The sequence below is a fragment of the Pelophylax lessonae genome (genome assembly GCF_965119305.1).
Source record: "Pelophylax lessonae genome assembly, chromosome: 1".
In the NCBI taxonomy this organism is placed as follows: Eukaryota; Metazoa; Chordata; class Amphibia; order Anura; family Ranidae; genus Pelophylax; species Pelophylax lessonae.
In genome coordinates, this window is record NC_138768.1 from 511,029,796 (window position 1) to 511,056,910 (window position 27,115).

Genomic DNA, 27,115 nt, shown 5'->3' on the forward strand with positions numbered 1-27,115 from the left:
AATAGGGATAATATCCCTTCCCTACACTGTGCAAAGCTATGTTTTGGCTTTAAATATACTGTACTTCCTTTTACTTATTAACAAATATGTAATGACATGAAAAATAGCCATGATTTTAAATATTTGTATCATATACTCTTGTCATTTATTGTTTGAACATTAACTCTTCTCTTTAGAGGACTTTAAAGCTAAGAGTAAACCAGAGTTAATTTTCCTTAAAGATTGCAAAGATATTATTTTGTGACACATTTTGTTGTATCAGATCTTAATAATTTAAAAATACAGCTGAGATATCATGTCAGATTCCTTGGACAGTGGTCCCCACCACGAAGCCTAAGGAAGGATTGTTGAAAAAAGGGGTCTAAGGTTTAAAAAAAGGTGAAAAGTATGAAAGTATACCACCGTAAAATGTCTACCTTTAGAGAAACCAAAGATCACACTGTCCTAAAGAATCTAGACGTTCAGATGAGATGGCGTCCTTTCAGGAGTACCTTAAATTGGCAAGAACCTACCTTTTTGTATTAAAGGTTTATTTTTATATATGTTTATTTAAAAGTAATGAGGTACTCCGGATATGCTTGGTCATCATGAAACACAACAAACATGGCTGGTTTGTTTTGGTTATCTGTTAAGCTGTCGTAGACATCAAAAGTATTATCAGCTTGACGGGGGGGTGCGGTCTTCATACCCCTTTTCCCTACTGTATGATTACCAACTAGCACTTTTGCTAGATACATAAATCTCTCTCCATTGTTTGGATCTGGGGGAGAGTATTGCAGTTGAGCTGAATAACTAGCATCCACAGCAAAATATACTCCATTTCCATAGCAAGCAGCTGCAAAAGAAAACAGGATTATTTAGATTAGAAATCCATCTGCCTAATCTCTATATAGTATATGTGTATATATAAAAGAGAAACTTCCAAGAAGCATTAGTAATATCACAAAAAAAAAACATGATCAAAAGGTTTGAATATAGGCTATGAAAAAAACATGATAGGAAAAATTCCACAGAGTAGTTCTTGGCAGGAATGAGTAGTGGGACTAAGCTCTGTGGTCATTTGCCGCAAGATGTCAAGGCAAAAATCGTATTTGTGCTTTCTTTGTGGTGTCACATCCATGGTCAAATTACATATATAAGGATAAGTACAGGTAGAAAAACATGTGTAGCACTCTACATGGTAGGTGCTAGGTAAAGTATAGTGGGCCTTGTCTACTTAACAGCAGGGCCGTGGTTTTCAGTCAGGTTGTCATGGTTCCCAGGTGTGGCTGTTGAGACTGGGGAGTCTCCCCACTGTGCTCAATGAGAGGGCTCTGATTGGGCAGTGGAGGAAATCCAGCCAATGGCACACCCAGGCTTGTATCTACCCCAGAAAGGCAAATTCTGCCGGACAGCATTCTGGGAGTGGGTATAAGTTTGAGGGGAGCACATGATGCAGCGTCTTTGGCGGGAAGCAGAGTCCCAGGAGGGAGAGTACGGTTGTCTCTCCTCCTGTCAGAGGAATAGGGTGTCCCAGGCAGCTTGCCTGAGGGGACAGAGGGCTGAGCTGAGCTGAGCTGCAGAGAGGATCCTGTGTGTCGAGGACCAGCGGAGCTGAGAGGGGTCGAGTTTCAGGGAAGCATTCCCAGTTCATGAGTACTGCAAACTGCCCTCGGGGTCTGACTAGCGATAGGGGACCACTCCGGTGAAGGTCAAAAGGATCCAGGAGCTAGCAAGCTGGTGCAGGAGCAAGTGGGGTGCCAGTGTTGACCATAAAGTATAAAGGGGGTGCCAGTGTGTGGGCCCTGAAGTACAGAGGGGGTGCCTAGTGAGAGGACCCTGAAGTTTAGAGGGGGTGCCTAGTGAGAGGACCCTGAAGTGTAGAGAGGGTACAAGTGTTTTGGCCCTGAAGAGTTAAAGTGTACAGCATGCAGTGTACAGTGTTGAGAGTTGCAGAAGGTCAGTTCTCAGTATAGTCCAGGACTTTTGAGCTAACCAGAGTGTCAGAAGTCAAGTTCAAGTATAATACAGTAAGTCAGTGTTTTTCAAGCGCCAGCAAGCGTTGGTCGGCATCCAGCCGGTGTCGAGACAGCGCTTAAAGGCATTTTTCTACAAAGTATCCCATTTGTACCTAGTTGAGGCAGAGGAGTATCCCACTCATTCCCTTCTCCTATCCCCATATAAAATAAACAAAACAAACCAAAGATGCCGGACTGTTCTCTGACTCAAATCTCACACTTGGGTAATCAGCTTAAATGGGCTAAAGGTGTTACCGGTGACCATGGCAGACCCACATCAGGCCCAATGCCTGAAAATCCTGCTACACATGTAAAGCTGCTGGAATTTTGCTCAATACCACTACTGCTCTGTCTACTGTGCGGACACCAGGGCCATCCGTTGTGCGATAGGGGAATGCATATACACTTGATTTTAACCATTATGATGTTTTTAATGTATGTATAAAACAAACCTATTTTGATTTTAAATGATTGTATAAGAAATGCCACTACACCATTAGACCTTTATATCAGCGAAAGGTGGCTAACTTAGTGATTCAAAATTTTAAAGTGAACCTATGACCAGATCTTGCACACTAAAATATTTGCATATTCCAGACTAGGGTTCTACAAACTACGACCCTCCATCTGTTGCAGATCTACAGGTCCCGTGAACCATTGTAAAACTGAGATTTACAGACATGACTAGGCATGATGGGAATTTTAGTTCCTGAACAACTGGAGGGCCATAGTTTGGAGACCCCTGTTCTAGACAATCAGTAAAAGCCCTTATTCATCTCTGTAACTGTAAACATTGAGAAAAAAAGTTAATTTTAAAAATTTACAATAGTCATTAAATTTTTAGCTCTTTCTGTATTACTTTCTGTTTCACTAGAATCTTAGCAACCTGTATCTAAAATAAATAACCAGGAGATGTTTCTAAACTGTTTGAAAAATACTGAAACCAGACTATAGAGTCTTTTTAGAGGATGTCTGTAAAGGAATAACTTCACATTAAAGGCACCAAAAGAGGTCATGGATGGCTTGTTTTAGAACTGATATGATATGACATGTATAAGTAAAACATAAGAATTCGTTTGAAGATGTTTCTTCCCAAGTACAACTTGAATCTTACCATGCTGACCCGCAAAACTCCTGTTAAAACCACTGTAGCTGATGGACTGACAGTTCTGTGGTTCAGTGCCATGGAATAGATAACGCTCATTAACACCATCAGGCCCATTCTTCAGGATCATGAATTCTTTCCTCATTGTGTAAGCTATGTGTTGATACTTGTTCTGGATCCTCTCAATCTGGCAAAGAATGTATTTAAAAAAAAAAAAAAAAATGTACTTGAAAGTTTTTGAAGCAGGCTTTTTAGCATTGTCTTTCTCCATAAACTTTTTTTTAAACTTCACATTTATGCAATCCAACATATAATAAGCAAATAGATATACATTGAAGGGTAGTACATCAAATCATATGTAGGCATGTGAAGAACAAAACAGGTAATCAGTAAACAACACTGGAGATATAAAAACAGCTGATGAACATAATGGTAACCCCCCCAGCACATAAATAGGAAAAAAAAAACATTCCAGGTCCAGAGACTGAGTAATTTCAGCTTGCATATCTTCAGGCCCAACTAGGTAATAAACTTCTCGAGAAACTAAGCTGGCTACAGCTATTAATGTGGTTCTCCCTTGCCTATCATACAAGGGAAGAGTAAGGCTCTGGTAGTAAAAGGATGTGTCCCAAGGGTGAGGAACAGGAACACTAATGCATGTTGCACAAAAGTCCTCATTAGATTCAACACAGAGGGAGGAAAGCAATAAAAAAACTGAACCAGGGTGAGATAATAGCTAGAAGAGATGTAAGAAGGAAAGGGGAGGGACAACAAAAAAAAAAACATTGTGGAAAATAACAAAAGAGGCCACCCATCACTCCCCACCACTCATCCCCACCTTGCGCCTGGACTGTCCAAGTGTGTATAACGAGAGTAGGGAAGCAGTGGAAAAGAGCTAGCTCAGGTCACAAAGCTAGTCTTTCACTGTGTGTCAAACCCTAATGCCTGGTATACACTACTAGTTTTTCTGACAGCTCTGGTTGGAGCCACTGTACTAACGATCCAACGTTAGTACAGCGATCACCCCTGCTAAGCTATTGCGTTCTGACAGGGGAGCGGCCCACCTGCCAGAACACCCTGATCAGCGTTCTCCGCCATTGGCTGAGAGCGCTGATCGGGAGCCGGCCAGCATGCTCATCCAGCAGCAGTCGGCCAAATGGCTGGCTTCTGTCAGACCAGGTGCCTTACACACGGACCGAAAGTCGGCCAGTTTTTATTGATCTGCCCAATGTCTCCTGACATTTGGCCCATGTGTACGGGGCCTAAGAGTCCTCAGTCTAACCGGGATCCAGTCACTCACCCTACTTGATGAAGGTAACCAGGGCACACATTTCTTTCAGTAAGCCATTGAAAGCTATCAATTTATTGTTACTTTTGCAATTACACCATTCAGAAAATAAACCCTTGAAAATGTAGTTTTGGTTGAAATAATCTGCTTTCCACTGATTGTAAAGAAAACTAATTATGTAAGAGATTCATCAGGTTACATTACAAAAAAAAACTGTATAAATTAACTTTCCAATCAATAATGTACAAAGCTACTGAGCCAACTAAAACTATTTATTTAATATAAATTGATTTAAAAATGTATGTGTGCGGTCAGAGCATTATACTGTGGAACATCCACATTGTGGCACCATCTCAAAAAAATGGTTAGAAAGACAGGAGAAGGAGGGGAAAGGGAGAGGAGGAGGATGCAATCCCAACACAACAAAGGGAGGGGACAACAGCGACTCCCCTCTCTCCCACCAAAAAATGAAGGGACTTTGAATGTGCCAAGACAATGGGAAGACAAAACAGAAAAAAACAAAAAAACAAAACCTAATATAAAAACATCAAAATACCATCAAATCAGTAGCATTAGTGAAACACCAAGCACTATACAAATAGGGGTATTTAACTCAAATTGATTTATTAAAATAAGTATTTTCTGTTTGATAAACAAAACAATGATTCATGCAGCTAAAGAGAATGTACTGTGGTTTTGTATATATTGTCCCTTTTTTATGTACAGATAAATATAAAAGTTTAATACATTCTATTTTTGAGGGGCTTACTGTTTTGAACAGTCTGCAGAGTTTGATCTCCTGCTGTTCACATCCATTAACAAAACAAAATTTAATGAGTCGGAATAGAGTCACACATCTCACCTCTTTAGATGCAGACCCAATATGTACAGCTAACAACCTTAAATTCTACTGTAAGCATCCTTATTCCTCCAACTATTCCCTAGGGCAGGCTATAGATGGTGCAAATTTCTTTCCTGCAACCATGGGTTGCAGGAAAAACATTCGTACAATTCCCCCGTCAACATGAACAGTGCTGACAGGGGAATGCCACCTGGTGAGCCATTTTCTTCTCCCGGCGGGGCAGGTGAGGAAAGCTGTCCCCATTGGGGGAAGACAATGATTATTGCTAGCGATAATCATAAGTGAATCCGGCAGGCTGGTTGTACCCAAAGTGATCGATTACCTTGGTACATTCAGCCTGCCCACACACAGTTCGAATCACAGCCAGTTCCTCCTGAACCGGCCACGATTCAAACAGTCTATGGCTGGCCTAACCCTAAACACTGATGGTCACCCTTACTTTTGTCTCTTTTCGAAACATAATATTTAACCTACCTACTAACTGAAAGTTACCCCTTTTTCTTTTTTTTTTTTAGTCTGGTCATTCTCATATCGATGTTCACTAGTAATTCACTAAAATAAGTGAAAATTTTCAATGTTGCAATGTTGAAAAACCAATGAGTGGCTAACACTGTTACCTTAACAATAGGTCTTTGGACAGTTTTGCTGTACAAGGCATTAACCTTGTTATATTCCTCAGAGTTTTGATCCAGTTCCACTGTCCTGAACAACTGTCCCTTCATGTCATCCCAATTCTCGGGCAGCTTTGTTTCTGAAAGCAAGAAAGATATATTAACATGTGTATCTTTCAAGTACAAGAAATGAATGCTACCGTATAATCCCTAATTTTTATATCCTATTTGCTTGTTTTATTATTGCATTTGCTAGGTAACTGTAATGAGTAAAGTCCACTGATATTCCCACCACATTTTCCTCAAATTAGTGTCATTGTTTTGTGCTAAAATATTAGTTGTGGTCCCTTCTCTTCAGAGGCCTGTTTGAAGCCCATTTCTAGGTAAAACTTAGCCCCTTAATTTGTGTGTATGTGTGTGTGTGGGGGGACACAAATAATTCAGTGCTGCAGATGTGCCCGCTAGCCCCTGATGGTCCCCTTTGTACTAATGTGTCACCTTTATACTCTCTTCTGAGAGGACCCAAACATAGGAAGTGTCCACTTCATGCAGGCAATAAAAGGACCTACCTCCTGTGCATGGAGTAAGTGAGAAGTCTTTGGACCTAAACATCATGTGGATGCAGATTTAGGATAGTAAATGGGGCATTTAGGTTGGGGCTTTAAAATTGCTATGCTATTAACTAGTTAGAATGTTGGGGGTGGGGAGTGAACTTGGCATAGAACCTGATGTGATGACATTTTGTTCAGCCCTTTCAAAACTCATTAGAAAGTTATTGCAGCAAATTAGGGATGCTAAATATAAATCTGAAGTGCAGCAGCATGAGCACCACAAATAAGACTGCCATGGTAGCAGTTATAGGATATGTTCACCTTTTGTAAAAAATAAATAAACAAATTCTTATCTATTTGCAGGTAAAAACAAGAGCATGTATAGTGTTTTACACTGGAGCCTGTAAAGAAGGCTGAATCAGCATTATGGTTGCCCTCAAAAGGCCAGTTGTATCTGTAAGACTAGATGTCCAGAGCACCCCTTCCCCACCATCAGGTGTCAAGAGCACCCCCTCCCCCACTATCAGAAGTCAAGAGTCCCTCACCCTCCCTGGGAAGCAAAATATGCAGAGTCTGGAGGAGGGCTGGAGGGCTGGAGAACACTGAATGCGAAGACCAGGGAAAGTGGAGAGGAGGGGGTGCACGGGCTGCGCAGAGAGGCGCAGGATCTATAGGAGGAGTTCTGTCTTCCTCTCTGTTGCAGACTGCTGAGACATTGAAGGGGGGGGGGTAGATATGAGCCTCTCTTTGGCTGCATAGAGAAGTGGAGGAGTTTTGACCTTCTCTCTGCTGCTGAGACAAGGTGGGGGCAACAATGAAGGGGTTGCTGCAGCTGCAGAAAAGGTGCGAGGCCACATGAAAGTGCCTGGAGGGCCGGATTCGGCCCCGGGCCTTGTGTTTGACGTGTGCTGTAAAGCATTACACCTGTGATCAGCAGATTATGGGTGCAATGTGAGGATCCTGCAGACTCTCAGTAAGCTGTCTGCCCATACCTGTAAAGCATTACAACTATGTGTATTAGGAAAAATTGGTGGATGTGGTGCTGCTTGTTCTGGATCTATTTTTAGACCCAGATATTGGGTCATGTGTGGATAAAGGGGTGGGACTTAACCCTGATTTAAACAGGAGATAACTCACTTCCCACATGTTCTGATGAATTTCCAGTAGGTGGAACGAAACATGTAGACCCAGGGTCTTTTAAGGGACGCATGCATTATACCTGGATACTTTTGATTTGCACTAGCCTGGATCATTCAAATCTGACCAGGTCTATAACTTCACTATCAGAGCTTGTAGTTAGTATCAGCGTCCTGGACTTCCTTATTATTTATTTATTTTTTATTTTTTACTGCTTGGCTTATACGGATTAAATGTAAGTGTACTACTAGTCTTTTATTAAAATCTATACCACCGAATTACTCTATGGAAGTTTTATTTATCATATATGTCTGAGCAGAGGTGTAACTAGAACCTTCAGGGCCCTGGTGCAAGAAACCATGAAGGGCGGCACATATGGGTGAGCACAAGTGAAAACACCGGCACGATTATTGTATGAAAGCACATGTTTTGATTTCTTGATTTTTGTGCATATCATTTTTGAGGACTGTCGTTATACAGGGTGTAAGCACTTGTCACTTTTTTGCACTGAGTCACTTTTTACACTGAGTCACTATTAACATTGTATTAGAAATATTCTATTTGTACATTACACCTATGAACAGCAAAACATGGGTGTAATTTCAGGATCCTGCAGACTTATAGTAGGCTGTCTGCCCATACCTGTAAAACATTACACCTGTGGTCAGCAGATCATGGGTGCAATGCCAGGATCCTGTAGACTCTCAGTGGGTTGTCTGCCCATACGGGCAGACAGTCACTAAACTGCAGGAATAAACCATGAACTTTATGAGCGCTCACCAGTGCCCTCACAGTTTGTTGGGCACTACATGCTGTTTGCCACAATGACAGGTGGTATTTGTAGTTCATTCATTCTCAGGAAAGACAGGTAGACAGAGTTCTCTTCTCTCATTCTTAGGTAGACAGAGCCCTGCGCTGCCATACTGTTTTTAAAGTGTGCCAGCGGGTGAGGGGAGAGGATCCCCCATCTGCTGTCACAATAAAGGGATCAGGGGGTGCGGGCAGGTTTATTATTGTAAGATGTTACACTCTAAATATGTGTGTAACATTTTAGGGTGTGAAATTATTCTGCAACTGCATAAAATGAATGCAACAAGACATAAATATGGGAGCTGCCCAGCTTACAGTATATCTTTTTGAAAGGTGCGAGCAGGGCCGGCACTACCTATAGGCAAGGTAGGCACCGGCCTAGAGCGCACATCAGTAGGAGGTGCTGCAGGTGACCCCAACTGGTGCCTCCTTGGCTATGCGAGTTAGGGACAGCCTGAGAAGGAACTTCCTATTATTCCCAAACAGCACAGCACAGAGCACAAACTTCCGATGCGTAACCAATTGTTGCTCTTTGTACCGGTTTGTCTCGCTAACTATTTTTTCAATAACCTCATCGGTCAGAAATAATTGTTGGTATGCCAAGGGGTTGTCATGGTCAACGTCAACTTTCATACCAAGTGCTCCAGTCAATGGGAATCTTGGGGGCGCTGCCTGATCCGTATCGTAGTCAATAGAGCACCAGGTTATCACTGAGCTCAGTCGCAGAATCGCCGCTGTCATCATTTTCAGTATCTAATGACGAATTTTTCCACAAATCACCATCGCTCAGTTCTTCAAATAATTCTGATTCATTGTCGCTGTTTTCTAGTTCGTCTAAAAGCACTTTTAAGCTTAAAAAGCGCTTTTTGGACGCCATGGACGTTCTCAATTTTCCAGGCACAAAGAACCTGCAAAAATACACACAGGGCACTGGAAAAGCCACTAGGTGAAAAGCTGTGGTAAAATGACATGATACAAAGCTGTAATCCAAACAGATTACACTGTATCATGTCATTTGTTTTTATTTATTTTTTAATCTCCCACCAGTTCCACCTCCCTGTGTCGTGGTGCACACATGGAAGGGAACCGGAAGACAGGTGATGGCATCGACCTGATCACACAGCGAGGACAGCGGGAGGGTGGCTGGAGGATGGCGGGGGAGGATGGCGGGGAGGACGGCGAGGGATCGCAGTGAAAGGTAAGTGTGATTGTGGGGTAATCCCGAGTGTGGCTCGGGGTTACCGCTTTTGGCACTGTATATTAATCCTGAGCCACACTCAGGAATACCGCCAGGGAGGTTAAAGGGTTTGTAACCCTAAATCATTGCCTTGCGGCCAGCCCCTCTTTTAATCTCCTATCCTGCATTGTAAAACTGCTTGTAAGAAACTATGCCTCTAAATACCTTTTTGAGAAATGTCTTTAGGCCGGTCACGTGACTCCCAGCCACTCTGATAACACAGATCAGGGCTACAGCAAGAGGAGCCGAGCTGCCAGCTCTATGGTCACGTGACTCCTGGGCACTCTGATAACACAATCCAGGGCTACAGCAGGAGAAATCGAGCTCCCCCTCTGACGTCAGCCAGGAGTCACATGACCACCGAGCTGGCCAGAAGTCACGTAACCGGCCTAAAGACACTTCTCAAAAAGGCATTTAGAGGCGTGGTTTCTTTACAAGCAATTATACAATGCAGGATAGGAGCTTAACTGAGAGGGGCTGTCGGTGACATTTGACTGGTTTAATATCAGCAGCAGGGGGTGGGGGGGGGGGGGTAGAGACAGATACTCATGCCTATGTAAACAAGGCAGACCGCCATTCTGCCAAAGCAGAAACACGGATCTTTTTTCCAGTAGTCAAAGCACATTCCCCACAGTTAGAAAACACTCATAGGGAACACATTTAATCCTTTGATTGCCGTGATGTTAACCCCTTTCCTGCCAGTGTCTTTATACAGCGACAGTGCTTTTTTTTTTTTTAGCACTGATCACTGTATTGGTATCACTGGTCCCCAAAAAGTGTGAGATTTGTCCACTGCAATCCTGGTAAATATTGCTGATCGCTGCCATTACTAATAAAAAAATAAAAAGTCCCTAAATCTATCCCATAATTTGTAGATGCTATAACTTTTGTGCAAACCAATCAATATACGCTTATTGGGATTTTTTTTCCCAAAAATATGTAGCAGAATACATATTGGCCTGAATTTATGAAGAAATTTCTATTTGTGGGAAAAAAGGACATACATTTTATTTGGGTACAGCGTCGCATAACCGCGCAATTGTCAGTTAAAGTAATGCAGTGTCGTATTGCAAAAAATGGCCTGGTAAAACCTGAAGTGGTTAAGTAAAGCCAGTAGTAAACTCTTTGTAAAATTAGAGCAAAGAAAACAGAAGTAAAACTTGATTTGTTTCACATTGCTACCAGTCAGCTTAGATCCTTCTCTGAAAAAAGAAATGTGAACTTTCACTAGTAGCAACTGGCAACAGCTTCACTCTTGCCTTTTTAGTTTTTATTGCTTTGGTCTTTTTAAGGCCTGGTACACATCTATGCTTTTTGTTAGTGCATTTCAGTTTTGCAGAAACACACTACACTCCATTTTAACATGGTTTCCTACAGGTCACGTTCACATCTGTGCATTTTATGGAAAGGGCCAGGGACTTTTTCTGCTTTTTGATTCCATAGACTTCAATGAATCAAAAATGTGTATTGAAAAACACAAAACACACATGGAATATGCAAAATGCAACCTGCATAGGTGTGAACCAGGCTTAAATCAGCCAGACAGAGGTTGTTCTGGTTAAGGTAGTTTCCTGGGCCAGAATGACTCATCCTTGGCTTCTTTTATGGTAGTAGAAAAAAAGGTAAGGTAAAAAAAAAGTTAGTGACTCACTGTTTATGGACATTAAGCTTATCAAAGATATCAGAGGACCATATGTACTGTATGTAAATTACCTTATTACCAAAAAAAGAAAACTTTAAAAAATATGCCATTTCTAGTTTGCATTTTTAATGGCAATAATTGCAATGCTACATTGGTGTTGGTTTATTGTGGAAGAAAAACCAGCAATAAGCCAAAATGATCTAATTTCTCTCTTCCTCAAGATCAGCTGGGTGCATAGACATTCCATATCTATATGTTCCTACATAGGAACTAAATCTACCTATCTTTTATTAGCCAAATGCTAGCCTATATTTAGATCTGAAGCTGCCATGGTGCTGCCCATGTGATCAGCTATGACACCAGCCGTTTGAAGGCTTGGACATTTGGTGGGAGCTGACATAAGCCACTGGCAACTGTGTCAGTTATCACCAAAGGGTATGCTTTGAATGTAGCATACACTGCACATTTGCTAAAAGGCAGAATGTGATTGAAAACACTGAAGCACCAAAATTGATATGTTTGATTAAAGTGGAGCTTTCCTAAAACTGTTAAATCCAAGGCTGACCTTTAATAACTGTTGCAGGTGCTCAGGAAAAGCCATCAAATGGCTGGTTTCATAAGACGTGTGCAGCACCATAGAAACTACGGATCAAATGATAGGCCAAGATGGCAGCTTCCTGGGCTATAAATGATAGGAGGGTTTAGTTACACTTTGAAGATTTAAAAAAATGTACTATTATTTTTAGGAAACCATTAAATTGGTGAAAAGAGTGCATCACCTTAAGGCACACACCCCTATATATACACACTGAACAAAATTATAAATGCAACACTTTTGTTTTTGCCCCATTTTTCATGAGCTGAACTCAAAGATCTAAGACTTTACACAAAAGGTCTATTTCTCTCAAATATTGTTCACAAATCTGTCTAAATCTGTGTTAGTGAGCACTTATCCTTTGCCGAGATAATCCATCCTCCTCACAGGTGTGGCATACCAAGATGCTGTCTAGACAGCATGATTATTACACAGGTGTGCCTTAGGCTGGCCACAATAAAAGGCCACTCTAAAATGTGCAGTTTTATCACACAGCACAATGCTACAGATGTCGCAAGTTTTTAGGGAGCGTGCAATTGGCATGCTGACTGCAGGAATGTCCACCAGAGCTGTTGCCCGTGAATTGAATGTTCATTTCTCTACCATAAGCCGTCTCCAAAGTCATTTCAGAGAATTTGGCAGTACATCCAACCAGCCTCACAACCGCAGAACACGTGTAACCACACCAGCCCAGGACCTCCACATCCAGCATCTTCACCTCCAAGATCGTCTGAGACCAGCCACCCAGACAGCTGCTGCAGCAATCGGTTTGCATAACTAAAGAATTTCTGCCCAAACTGTCAGAAACCATCTCAGGGAAGCTCATCTGCATGCTCATCGGCCTCGTCAGGGTCTTGACCTTACTACAGTTTTTCGTCGTAACCAACTTTAGTGGGCAAATGCTCACATCCAATGGTGTCTGGCACTTTGAAGAGGTGTTCTCTTCACGGATGAATCACGGTTTTCTTAGATCTTTGAGGTGTCAAAACCTGTTTTGCATTTATAATTTTGTTCAGTACATACTGACAAAATTATAAATTTAGTGCAGTTAATACCGTGTCAATACACAAAATCAATCACACTCAGCAGCGCTATACTCAAAGTCATCTGCTCTGATTATCAAAAACGTCAAATATAAAACAAAATGCACAGGAGCATCATATGAATGTAAGTGTCCAATACATAGAGCAGTCTTTATAACTCCCCAGTGAGGTCTTCTACTGTCAGAGTGACATGGAGTTCATAATCCCAGATCGAATAAATAGTGGTACTTCAATCCGGATAAAGTGAAGTGGGTCCACCACCACACCTCCAGTGCTCCCCTCTAGATTAAACAGATCCTGTATCTATTAACCAGAGATTTGGAGAGACAACTGAAAGGCAATATAACATAGAGGCTTCTGATCTCTGTTGGTCTGGTGAGTGTTTAATCTAGAGGGGAGCACTCAGAGCGGATGACTTAGAGTATAGCGCTGCTGAGTGTGATTGATTTTGTGTATTGACACGGTATTAACTGCACTTCATTTATAGTACTGTTTATTTACAGCGGCTGCTAATCAGAGATATATATATTTATTGATTTATTTATATTTAGTGTTGCACCAGTTCAGTGTTACATGCTAATACTTTGAGTTAAGGCCCGTACACACGTACCGATCGTCGTCATACAAACGTCGGCGGACGAAAGATCTGCCGATTGTACGCGTGTTAGTATGGTGCCTCCGACAGCTGTCTGTGCACAATCCGCGGACAAAAGTCTTTCTTGCAAACATGAAAATTTTTGTCTGCGGACACCAGAACGGACGATTGTTCGCCTGTCAGTACAGAATTCGGCCGACAGACCGCAGATTTGCAAGACTGGGCATGCTCAGAAAATTAAAAACACAGGGAAAGTTAACCATTACATGACATCACTTCTGCAGTCAGCTGAAGTCTGCAGACAAAATTCTTGTGCTGTCCTTGTGCTGTCTTTGCACTTTTCAACAGACACTGACATCCCGGGGAGAAAAGACGAACATTTGTATGCCGACGGTACGTGTGTACGGGGCTTTACATCAGTATTGTGTTGCATGTCAATACTTTGTGTTATCATCTAGTATTTCGTAGGGACTACTAGCGCTGGGTGTGTATTTGATAGGTTTTTATCATCAACCACAATTTTCTACATACTGACAAAAGCCTTTACAATCGCAAGTAAACTTTAAAATGATAAACAAATGTAGTAGAATTATGAACCCATGGTTCGAAAAAAACTTACCCTTTTTTAAGTCGTGTCGAATAACTTTGACTTCTGGCCTATCCACCTCAAGTGTTGCCATCATTGTTTTCAGATTGACCTTTGCTTGTTTGCCATTTTCGAGTGTCACTGTTACAACTCCTGTCTTTGCAGCCTGGTATCTATTTTCTAGTAGCTGGCTAACTTCAAGACTAAATGGGTAGGAATCCTCCTCATCTGAATAGCCCCACTGGACCAGGAACCCAGCTTGTACCGTAGTTACTTTTTCAAGCCTTTCAGTCATAATGGTGGTAAGCTTGCTTTGTACCTTCAATGCCACATCAAGAATATCCTTTTCACAGCCATTTAGGAAAATGCAGTTCTGTCGTTTGTCCAATATCATATTTACTTCAGGTTTTTCATTCACCACTGAGAAGACATCCTGAATCTCTTTCAGGGAAAATGTTTTCAGATGCGCTTGCTCAATTTCCTCCTCCTTGTATTGTTTATCGAATTCTTCTTTAAGACGCAGTTTTATTTCATTAACATTGTCCAGCTTATCTGTCACAATAACCAACAAGGCTGCAGGAGGTAAAGGAAAAGGATGCGGAAAAACTGTTATATCTTGTATAGCATCGCATCCAGGAAACCGCAGCTGTTTTAATCGAGAACTGAGCAGATCTAGAAACAAGATGGGGAGAAATAAAATAAATACATGGCAGCAGGATTTGACCCTCTAGTTTTTTTTTTTTTTTTTTTACAGCTTTCGCTTAATTAAAATGAGCCCTGCACTAAATGCGGTGTGACTGCCCTCAACCAAGCACTGCATTTCAGAATAAAAAAATAAAAAACAGTGAAAAGATGCACTAAAAAAAAAACTCACTTTACTCCCAGCCTATGGCCACTTCAGCACAGTGACATTACAGCACTGTGCAGGAACATGTTCTTGTGGGATATGGAAATCTTTTTTTTTTTTTTTCACAAAAAGGTGCTTTATTCAAGAAATCAAAACATTGTCACAGAAAAATTAAAGTAGAACAATCAAGTAACATTGAAAATACATAGATTGATGTGATGAACTACAGCATTTTGTTCACAGAGGATAAGGGAGTAACATATTCAGAAAGATTTGGATGTTAAGACATATCCTATCCCCTGGATAGCGGCCAAAATAAATTTACACACCTAGTGTTAGATATATCAACAATATCAACTCAAACAGTAAGGAGGTGTGAATGTTAAAGGCACTGTTGTTCAATACTATAAAATATCAATTGCCTAAAGGCATCTTATGGTACATGTATGTATATATATATAACCTCCCTCCCCATGCAGGACCAGGTTGCCCCACAGGTGAGGGAAGTGGATAGTACATACACACATAGTAGAAAAAAGAGAAAGAGAAAGAAAGGAAAGGAAAGGAAAGGAAAGAGAAGAGAAAAGCAAAAGAAGGAAGAATGGGAAAGAGGAGGGACAATGAAGGGGGAGGGGGGGTTTGTGAGTTTGTGTGGCAATAGGCAAGTGGGGGTTCCATCTGTTTCCATACCATGCAATCGTTCACCTGGCATAGGGAGAAGAGTGTCTAGTCAGATTTGGGATAAGGCATTTTTTATCTATTTTGTTTCAGATTACAGTACTCTTGGGTTGTCGAAAAGAAGGACCAATTGGACCACATCTTATGGAATTTATCACTTCTCTCATATCTCATGGCTGCAGTCCTCTCCATCTCATAGACTTGATCTATTTTTGTGATCCAGTCACTAAGGCACGGTACATTTGATGAGTTCCATTTGATGGGTATCAAACATTTAGCAGTGTTTAGCAAGTGTCTTACCAGCGAGAATTTATATTTCTGATATGAAAAGAGTTACTATGCAGTAGAAATGTGGGTACATCAAATTTAAGCTCCCGACCAGTAATGTGCTTGATCCAGTAAGCTACAGACTCCCAAAAGGGTTTAATCTTGTGGCAAGTCCACCACACATGAATAAAGCTGCCTCTTGATGTGCCGCATCTCCAACAATTATCAGTTAGTGTGGGATACCAGTTTCTCAATTTGGTTGGGGTTCTATACCATTGCGTCTTTATTTTAAAAGCATTTTCTTGCATTTTGGTGCTGAGTGAGCACTAATATGAAAAGACACATGACCTCCTCCACTGTGCAGCAGAAAATTTTTCCCCCAGGTCTCTTTCCCAAATATTCTTAAAGGGATCAGGTGAGTCTGGAGGCGTAGCATTCAACCACCTATAAGCCAACGAGGTCACCTTTCTCATTGGGGTACCGAGTGAACAACAACGCTCAAACTCCGTGAGTTCTCTTAAAAAGAGAGATGTGGTCCTACAGTTCCGAAGGAAATCGTGTATCTGAACATAATTCCAGTATGTTAAATGATGTGTGGCGGAACATTTACCTCTCAGTTCTCTGAATGTTAATAGTCTGGAATTTAAAACACATTTTGCAGCTGTCAGAGGTCTTGGTTTGCCATTCACCATTTTGATTAAGGATTTATTTAGTACTCCTGGAGGGAAGTCTGGGTTGTTGTATAAGGAGGTAAGTGGACTGGGGGACGAGGAGAGTCTGTGTTTCAGCATCAATTTTTGAAAGATAGAAAGGGTGGTGTGAATTAAAGGATGTGCTTTTATCAGAGACGGATAGGAGCAGTGGGTTGACCATAACAAGTAGTGTGTATCGTAATTTGACCAATTTCTTTCTATGTTGACCCATTCCTTGGATTCGCTATGGCAGTGCCAGTCTATGATCCTGGTAAGGTGGGTGGCAGCATAGTACTTATAAAAATTAGGTATCCCCATGCCCCCATCCTCTCTGTTTCTTTGGAGATAGAGGAGATTAATCCTAGGGTGTTTATTGGCCCAGATAAAATTTCTCTGTAAGGAAGTAAGTCTGCGAAAAAAGTATGATGGAATATGGATTGGGAGAGCATGAAAAAGGTATAATAGCCTAAGCAGGACCGCCATTTTGACTATGGCGGCCCTCCCGAACCATGAAAACCTACCCCTGTCCCAACGACTGAGAACGTCAGCCAGTCTCTTGAGTAAGAGTAGAAAGTTTGCTTCAAACAGTTTATCCGTAGTGGGGGTGAGATTTATACCCAGATATTTCAGTGAAGTTGTTTCCCATCGGTATGGGCAGTTGTCTTTGGTAAGTGTAATCATATTGGGTGGGAGGGTCAAGTTCATGGCCTCAGATTTTGAATTGTTCACTTTAAAATTTGATAGGTATCTATAGATTTTAAATTGTTGGTTTAAATTAGGAATGGAAATGTGGGTGTCAGGAAAGGAATCAGCATTCAGCAACAATAGAACGCTGGATGCAGAGCAGGTGTGTCACCACGCCCATCTCCCCAGCCCTGGCCCTATATAAGACACTCTCTGGCTGTGCTTCAGTGCTGGTTTATCATCAGCTCCTGTACCCGTGACCTGTTCGATTGCCTGTTGTTCCTGTTTGACCCGGCTAGCTCCTTTGACTTACCTGCATCTCTCCTTCATTTGACCTTGGCTTGCCTGACCACCCCTTACTCTAAAAGACACCTCTGCTGGATCTCCTGTGTACCGACCTTGGCTTGGATCCCATGGACTCTCTCTCTTGTACGGCCCTCTGTACCTTCATCTCCTCGGACTGATTATCTGTGTATGACCCTCGGCCTGGCATTAACCTTTGTCTCTTTTCTCTGAGCATCTACAGATCTCCTGGAAGCGGTCCTGATTTACCATCCATCCATCCATCCGGGATCCATCCGCATCCAGTGCTCCTTGGGACGTGTCATCTCCTGTTTCACCACCAGGGGTGATCCGCACCGAGCTGCAAGGGAAGCCCTCTCAGCACTTCGGCCTCCACCAAGGTAACTGACAGCATAAACCAGCCATGTCAGAGGCCGACAGAGGTGCTTCCCCGCTCGAGGCTCTGTGCCAACAGGTTTCAGCCCTGACCCAGGCCGTACAAAGACTACAAGATGGTTACTTCCAGCTGGAAGGTCGGGTACTTAACCTAGCCGGCTCCTCCTCCCCGACGGACCCTATTCAGCCTGCCACTAGCTCGCTACCGGCTTCCGTCCCAACCGGATCAAACTAGCTCCGCCCATTCAGTTTCAGCTCCGCCACCAGAGCCACGGGTGCCCACGCCAGAACGCTTCCGTGGGGAGCGAAGGAAGTTCAGGGCCTTCAAGAATGCCTGTTTGTTATATCTGGCTCTCCAGCCCAGGACCTTCTCTTCTGAATCCATTAAAGTAGGATTTATAATTTCCCTATTGGCTGACGAACCTCAGACTTGGGCACACAACCTCCTGGAACAGAAGAGTCCGATCCTAAATTCCGTAAGCTCCTTCTTTGAGGCTATGGCCCAATTATATGAAGATCCCCAGCGCACGGTCACAGCAGAGTCTGCCTTACATGCCCTACAACAGAACAAACGCCCGGCCGAGGACTACACTGTAGATTTCCGTAGGTGGGCAGCTGACACGGACTGGAATGAGGCAGCATTAAAGTATTAGTACCGACATGGCCTCTCTGAAGCTCTAAAGGATGAGCTTGCTCGAGTAGAGACACCAGCATCCTTGGAAGATTTAATCTCCCTTGCCATCCAGATGGACAGGCGTCTCCGGGAAAGACGCTCAGAACTCCTCCAGGGGGCTCGAGCTACTTGGGTCATGCCTAAGGTTCCATTTGCTGCCTCTCCTCTTCCTGGACCAGCTGTCAATGCCTCTGCAGATGGTGAACCCATGCAGATTGGGCTAATTCGTTCCTCCCTAACCCCCGAAGAGCGACAACGTCGCCGCCAGGCAAACCTCTGCCTATACTGTGGAGCTTCTGGCCATTTTCTCCGCAACTGTCCTGTGAGGCCTAGTAAGTGCTATTCACGGTCTGTTCTGAACTGTCAGGTCTCTGAGCCGTCCCCTGCTCACCTTATCCTTCCTGTCTCCCTACAGGTAGCCGAAGAGAGGATCCAGCTCACGGCAATTATTGACTCCGGAGCTTGTAGTTGTTTCCTGGACTGCACTCTAGCTAAGAAACTAGGAGTCCCCCTGCAAGTTAAGGAGCAACGGCTTCAAGTCTTTGTGGCCGACGGGTCCTTGCCTAGTTCTGGACCCGTGACCAAAGAGACCTATCCGGTTCTTACTATCACAAGCCCGGGCCATCAAGAGTTCATCCGCTTCGATGTCTTGTCCTCTCCCTTATTCCCGGTAATCCTAGGCCTACCTTGGCTCCAGGCCCACAATCCCCAAATTGATTGGGTAAAGAAGAAGATCTCCTTCTCATCCAAATACTGCCTGGATCATTGCTTCCCTCCTGGACCCAATGCCCCCGCCGCTTGTCTAGCCGTCCAGCCGGTCCCAGACCCCCTTGAAGACCTTCCTGAAGCTTATTGGGACTTTAGGGATGTATTCGACAAGAAAAAGGCTGATGTTTTACCCCCTCACAGGCCCTACGACTGCCCTATTGAACTTCTCCCAGGGGCAGAGATCCCTTTCGGAAGAATATTTCCCCTGTCTGAGAAGGAATTGGAAACTCTTAGGACCTATGTCAATGAAAACTTGGAAAAGGGGTTCATCAGGCCCTCGTCCTCTCCAGCGGGTGCTGGAATCTTCTTTGTTGAGAAGAAGGATGGCACATTAAGACCCTGCGTTGATTACCGGGAACTCAACAAGGTGACCATCAAGAACCGCTATTCCAGAGTTGTTTCAGCGCTTCCGGACTGCTCGGTCTTTACTAAATTAGACCTCCGAGTGGCATACAACCTTATCCGCATCCGAGAGGGGGAGGAGTGGAAAACAGCATTCAGGACCCGGTTTGGCCACTTCGAATATATGGTCATGCCCTTCGGGCTGTGTAACGCCCCGGCCACTTTTCAACATTTGGTGAATGACATTTTTCGAGAGTTTCTGGACAACTTCCTAATTGTGTACCTAGATGACATCCTGGTCTTTTCTTCCACTCTGGAACTCCACCGGATCCACGTTAAGAAAGTACTAGCCACCCTGAGGAAACATGGGCTCTATGTGAAACTGGAGAAGTGTGAATTTGAGAGAGAGTCCATCCAGTTCCTAGGGCTCATTATCTCAACAGGGGGTGTATCTATGGATCCGCAGAAGGTGAAAGCAATTCTGGAGTGGCCAGCCCCCACGGACAAAAAAGGAGTTCAGCGATTTGTGGGTTTCGCTAACTTTTACAGAAGGTTTGTGAAGGGGTTTTCAACAATTATTACACCCATCACCCAACTTACGCGCCAGCAGATCCGCTTCCGCTGGTCACCGGAGGTTCAGTCAGCCTTCGATGAGTTAAAGAACCTGTTCGTGACCGCACCTGTTCTCCAACATCCGGACCCAGCTTTACCCTACATCCTCGAAGGGGATGCCTCGGAAGTAGCCACAGGGGCTCTCCTGTCCCAGCGACAAGGCCCAAAGGCCCTACTACATCCGGTAGCGTTCTTCTCTCGGAAAATGTCACCCCCAGAGAGGAATTACGATGTGGGGGACCGGGAACTCCTGGCCATTAAATCTGCCTTGGAAGAATGGAGGTACCTGCTGGAAGGTGCAATGCACCCTATTATGATATTCACAGATCACAAAAATCTAGAATATCTCAGGGCCGCTAGACGCCTAAGACCTCGGCAAGCCCGGTGGGCTTTATTTTTCTCACGCTTCAATTTCCATATCACCTACAGGCCAGGGTCGAAGAATGGAAAAGCGGATGCCCTGTCCCGGATGTTTCCAGACTGTCCCAGCACAACGGAGCCCAATACCATCTTGTCAGCTCAAAACTTTTTCCTGATCCACGCTGACCTACAAACCTCAATTCAACAAGCCTCTACCCAATGTACAGGACTCGAAGCCGAGTCTCTAAAGAAACGGGATGGACTCCTCTGGTACCAGGAAAACATTTTTGTTCCCGCACAAGTGAGATTGATGGTCCTCAAAACCTTTCATGACCACAAACTCGCCGGACATTTTGGGGTGAGAAAAACCTACGAACTTATTGGTGGCTTTTGGTGGCCTCAACTGCACCAGGACTGCAGAATGTATGTGAATTCCTGCATTACGTGCCAACGGAGCAAAGGGGCAAAAGTCAAGTCATGGGGCCTGTTGAGGCCATTACCGATTCCAGAGCAGCCCTGGAAAGGTTTATCTATGGACTTTATAGTGGAACTACCGCCCTCAGAAGGGTTTACCACCATCCTAGTTGTCGTAGATCGACTTTCAAAAATGGCTAATTTCCTGCCCATGGTGGGCACTCCTTCTGCCTTGGAAACAGCCAACGCATTCATCAAAGAGGTGGTCAGGTTACATGGACTTCCAAATAATATAGTATCAGACCGAGGCGTTCAATTTACCTCTAGATTTTGGAAGGAGCTCTGCAAGGCCTTGGCGGTTGGAGTGTCCCTGTCCTCTGCCTACCATCCACAAAGCAACGGGCAGACTGAAAGAACAAACCAAACTCTAGAACAGTACCTCCGATGCTTTTGCACCAGCTCTCTGGACAACTGGGTATCCCTGCTCCCATGCGCAGAATTCGCTTACAATAATTCTGTACACTCTGCAACCAACCAAACCCCGTTTTGAGCTAATTATGGCTTCCATCCTTCTTTCTTGCCCAACTTGGACCAGGAAATCACGGTTCCCGCAGTCCTGGATCGACTGGCTGCCATTAAAGCTAATTTTTAGTTACTACAGGACAATATTCAAAAAGCCCAACAGGATTATAAGAAATTCTTTGACCTCAAACGGAAGGTGAACCCTGCACACAAGGTGGGAGATAAGGTCTGGCTCTCATCAACTAATTTAAAACTTTCTTGTCCATCCAAGAAGTTGGGGCCAAGATTCATTGGTCCTTTCGAGGTCAAGAGAGTGGTGAACCCTGTGGCCTTTGAATTAGTCTTGCCCGGTTCTTTCAAAATTCACCCAGTGTTTCATGCCTCGCTACTGAAGCCCGCAATACCGAGCCCATACCCAGGGAGAGAAGAGGTACCACCTCCTCCAGTTGCAGTGGAAGGGGAGCCTGAATTTGAGGTTGAGACTATCTTAGATTGCCGACGGAGAGGCAATCGCACTCAATACTTAATTAAATGGAAAGGATACCCCCCGGAGGACAATTCCTGGGAACCATTGGGTAATATCCATGCTCCTAAGCTTCTGAGAGAATTTCATAGCAAATTTCCGGAAAAACATGGTCAGAGGGCATCCAGAGGCTGCCCCTCGGGGGGGGGGGGCACTGTCAGGAAAGGAATCAGCATTCAGCAACAATAGAACGCTGGATGCAGAGCAGGTGTGTCACCACGCCCATCTCCCCAGCCCTGGCCCTATATAAGACACTGTCTGGCTGTGCTTCAGTGCTGGTTTATCATCAGCTCCTGTACCCGTGACCTGTTCGATTGCCTGTTGTTCCTGTTTGACCCGGCTAGCTCCTTTGACTTACCTGCATCTCTCCTTCGTTTGACCTTGGCCTGCCTGACCACCCCTTACTCTAAAAGACACCTCTGCTGGATCTCCTGTGTACCGACCTTGGCTTGGATCCCATGGACTCTCTCTCTTGTACGGCCCTCTGTACCTTCATCTCCTCGGACTGATTATCTGTGTATGACCCTCGGCCTGGCATTAACCTTTGTCTCTTTTCTCTGAGCATCTACAGATCTCCTGGAAGCGGTCCTGATTTACCATCCATCCATCCATCCATCCGGGATCCATCCGCATCCAGTGCTCCTTGGGACGTGTCATCTCCTGTTTCACCACCAGGGGTGATCCGCACCGAGCTGCAAGGGAAGCCCTCTCAGCACTTCGGCCTCCACCAAGGTAACTGACAGTGGGGCTGTGCAATATAAAAAAGTATGTCGTCAGCATATTCAGCGACTTTGAATTCTTTATGTTGGAGTTTAATGCCTTTAATGGAGGGGTCTAAATTGATAGATCTAATAAGCGGTTCCAGGGACAGGATGAATAGCAAGGGTGAAATAGGGCAACCCTGTCGGGTACTGTTTCGCAATTCTAGTGGATCTGAAAATACACCATTAACCTTTACTTTGGCTTGGGGCGACGAGTATAATGCTCGTATCCATGACATCATGTTGGCGCCAAGACCGATGTGGGTGCATGCTGCGAAGAGAAAATCCCATGCCACACGGTTGAAGGCCTTCTCTGCGTCCGTGGACAGCAGGAGGCCCTCAAAACCGACTCTATCATGAGCTTCTCTTCCCGGCATGAACTCCACCTGATCCGGCCCTATTATCTTTTCCAGTAAAGGTCTGATTCTGTCTGCCATAATTTTTGATAGGATTTTCAGATCAATGTTAAGCAATGAAATCGGCCTGTAGTTGGAACAACAGGACAGGTCTTTGTCAGGCTTAGGGATCACGGCAATATGAGCTAAGAGGAAATCATTAGATGGTTTGTGGTCAGCTTTAATTACATTAAGGGCTTCTGAGAGGTGTTGAGATAGAATGTCTGGGTAAGTTTTATAATACTGGGAGGTGAACCCGTCAGGGCCTGGACTTTTCCCAGTCTTAAGTGATTTAATGGCCAATTTGACCTCATCTGAAGTTATCTCTGACCAGTGGCGGCTGGTGAAGTTTTAAGATGGGGGGGCGCAAGACCCCGCCCTTCTATTTTACCCCTCCCATTTCTCAGAAGCCCCACCCCTTATCGACTCCACCCATTTTGTCCCCTGTATTTTGCTTGCATGAACAAATTCTCACAATGTATCACATATTAAGGGGTCTCTCAGTACTAGTATATCCAATAGGGAGCAGGGGCCCTATTATGGGATATACTGTGAGAGACACCCTATTATGGGATACACTGACTGAGAGTGGCACAAACCCCACAGTACAGACCCCCTAGCACAAACCCCACAGTACAGACCCCCTAGCACAAACCCCACAGTACAGACCCCCTAGCACAAACCCCACAGTAGAGACCCCCTAGCACAAACCCCACAGTAAAGACCCCCTAGCACAAACCCCACAGTACAGGCCCCCTAGCACAAACCCCACAGTACAGACCCCCTAGCACAAACCCCACAGTACAGACCCCCTAGCACAAACCCCACAGTAAAGACCCCCTAGCACAAACCCCACAGTACAGGCCCCCTAGCACAAACCCCACAGTACAGGCCCCCTAGCACAAACCCCACAGTACAGGCCCCCTAGCAATAATCCCACAGTACAGGCCCCCTAGCACAAACCCCACAGTACAGGCCCCCTATAACAAACCCCACAGTACAGACCCCCTAGCACAAACCCCACAGTACAGGCCCCCTAGCACTAATCCCACAGTACAGGCCCCCTAGCACTAATCCCACAGTACAGGCCCCCTTTCAATGTAGTGACCAGCGTACATGCCCCCTTTCAATGTAGTGACCAGCGTGCCCCTTTCAATGCAGTGACCAGCGTACATGCCCCCTTTCAATGCAGTGACCAGCGTGCCCCTTTCAATGCAGTGACCAGCATACATGTCCCCTTTCAATGCAGTGACCAGCGTACATGACCCCTTTCAATGTAGTGACCAGCGTACATGACCCCTTTCAATGTAGTGACCAGCGTACATGCCCCCTTTCAATGTAGTGACCAGCGTACATGCCCCCTTACAATGTAGTGACCAGCGTACATGTCCCCTTTCAATGTAGTGACCAGCGTACATGCCCCCTTTCAATGTAGTGACCAGCGTACATGCCCCCTTACAATGTAGTGACCAGCGTACATGCCCCCTTTCAATGCAGTGACCAGCGTACATGCCCTCTTTCAGTGCAGTGACCAGCGTACATGCCCCCTTACAATGTAGTGACCAGCGTACATGCCCTCTTTCAGTGCAGTGACAAGGGTACATGCCCCCTTTCATCCATCCATGATGATATATATAATGATATCTGCACACTCTGGTCTGGGCCCGGCCTGGGTAACTTGATAAATCTTGCACCGTGACCTGCCTGTACCTACCTGTTCTGGCCTGGGTCCATCCATCCATCATGGATGGATGGACCCAGGCCAGGCCAGAACAGGTAGGTACAGGCAGGTCACGGTGCAAGATTTATCAAGTTACCCAGGCCGGGCCCAGACCAGACTAGTGCTGTGCTTAATCATGGATGGCGGCAATGGCATTGGCAATTTGGCATGGCAATGGCTGCTTGCTGGCTGGCATGGCAATGGCTGCTGGCTGGCTGGCATGGCAATGGCTGCTGGCTGGCTGGCATGGCAACGGCTGCTGGCTGGCTGGCATGGCAACGGCTGCTGGCTGGCTGGCATGGCAACGGCTGCTGGCTGGCTGGCATGGCAACGGCTGCTGGCTGGCATGGCAACAGCTGCTGGCTGGCTGGCATGGCAATGGCTGCTGGCTGGCTGGCATGGGCTGCTGGCTGGCTGGCATGGGCTGCTGGCTGGCTGGCATGGGCTGCTGGCTGGCTGGCATGGCAACAGCTGCTGGCATGGCAATGGCTGGCTGGCATGGGCTGCTGGCTGGCTGGCATGGGCTGCTGGCTGGCTGGCATGGGCTGCTGGCTGGCTGGCATGGCAACAGCTGCTGGCATGGCAATGGCTGGCTGGCATGGGCTGCTGGCTGGCATGGCATTGGCTGCTGGCTGGCTGGCTGGCATGGGCTGCTGGCTGGATGGCATGGCAATGGCTGGCTGGCTGGCTGAGGCCTGAGGACTTACTTACCGTTACCGCCGCGCTGCTGCACACAGGTCTGGAGACCTGGTCTGGATTCGGATTCCGGATGGATGCACGGTCTCGTCTCTGCAGTACCACTGCCGCCGACGCCGTCCCGTCCGTCCACGTCCACGAAGAAGAAGGCCCGGCCCGCCGCCACCCGATCCGACTCGCCGAGTCCTGGACTGGTCTCCGACTCCGTCTCCTCTTCAGTGAGTCCTCCTGCTCCAGGCTCCTTCCTGTCACGGTGAGTGGTGACTGGTGGTGAGTGCGGAGCTGCGGATGGGACCGACCACCGTCCACCGAAGTCTTCTCCGCTGCTGCTGGGCTGGCTGCGCGACACATTCGGGCGGTCGGGTGGCAAGGAAGTCAGTCTGAAGGCGGATTCCGGAAGCGGTGATCTTGACGCCGGCTGATGTCCCACTGTGATTGGTCCAGGCTGGAGACTGGACCAATCACAGCCAGGATATCACGAAGGTGGGGGTGGTCAGGCGTTCCTTCCGGCGCCCAGGTTACGCCCCCTTACGCCCCCAGAAGGCAGCCAATCGGCGCCTTTTCTGGGTCGTAAACCCCACCCCCCCTTTAGCCACCACATAGGTCGGCGAGTCCTGCGAACCGATTTTTTTTTTTTTGTAACTTTATTGTTCTTTTTGTCTTTTTTTTTTCTCCTTTTTTTTTAGGGGGGCGGCGCCCTGGCGCCCCCTATGCACGGGCCGCCACTGTCTCTGACTCCAGGGATGTCCAATTCTCCCGGTCTAGGACAGGCAAGCCACTGTTTGCCAAATATTCTCTAATGGCCTGCAATCTTGGAACAGTACTATTGTCTGGCTTGTTCTGTGGAAGGATATTGTATAATTTTGCGTAGAACTCCTTGAAAGTGTTTGCAATGTCTCTAGAATCTTCTTGTGTGACATGCCCGTTGGTCTTTTCAATGCCCAGGATATTATTAGCTGATTGGGAGTCTTTTAAGGCCCTAGCCAGAAATTTACCCGATCTGTCTCCTTGTTCATAATATACAGCCTTCTTGAAATAAAGGATACGTTTTGCATGCAAATCCAAAAGTTCTCGAAGCTCTTTCCTTGCTTGGATGAGGTCTGTTTCTACTTGTTAAGCTAAGGAGTGTTTGTGCTGTGCTTCAAGCTCTCTTATTTTGGATAGCAATTTAGCTCTAAAGTCTTCCCTTTCTCTTTTCTTCCGTGCCCCAATGCGGATCAGTTCCCCCCTGCACACTGCCTTATGGGCCTCCCAAACTGTAAGCAGTGAGATTTCTTGAGATGAGATTTCTGTGAAATAATTATTTAACACAGATTGTATATGAGTTTGTGTGAGTAGGTCCAGCAGCAGTGCAGGGTTGAGTCTCCATGATCGGTCACACCTGCGCACAGGAGAAAGATTCAGATGCAAGGAAATCGGCGCAT

At 45.3% G+C, this 27,115-nt stretch overlaps 1 protein-coding gene across 1 annotated transcript in view; it reads right to left on the reverse strand.

Annotated features, from left to right (window-relative positions):
* Nucleotides 1–465: 465 nt before the first annotated feature.
* The window catches only part of LOC309560156 (protein mono-ADP-ribosyltransferase PARP14-like), a gene marked incomplete at its 5' end in the record, with an annotated part of 157,505 nt that continues 130,855 nt past the window's right edge, over nt 466–27,115 (reverse strand). Inside the window, 4 exons of the mRNA XM_082263721.1 lie at nt 466–835; nt 3,112–3,289; nt 5,870–6,003; nt 14,093–14,731. Coding sequence (XP_082119847.1) covers nt 546–835; nt 3,112–3,289; nt 5,870–6,003; nt 14,093–14,731 — 1,241 coding nt within the window. The 3' untranslated portion in view covers nt 466–545. The remainder of the gene's footprint in view (nt 836–3,111; nt 3,290–5,869; nt 6,004–14,092; nt 14,732–27,115) is intronic.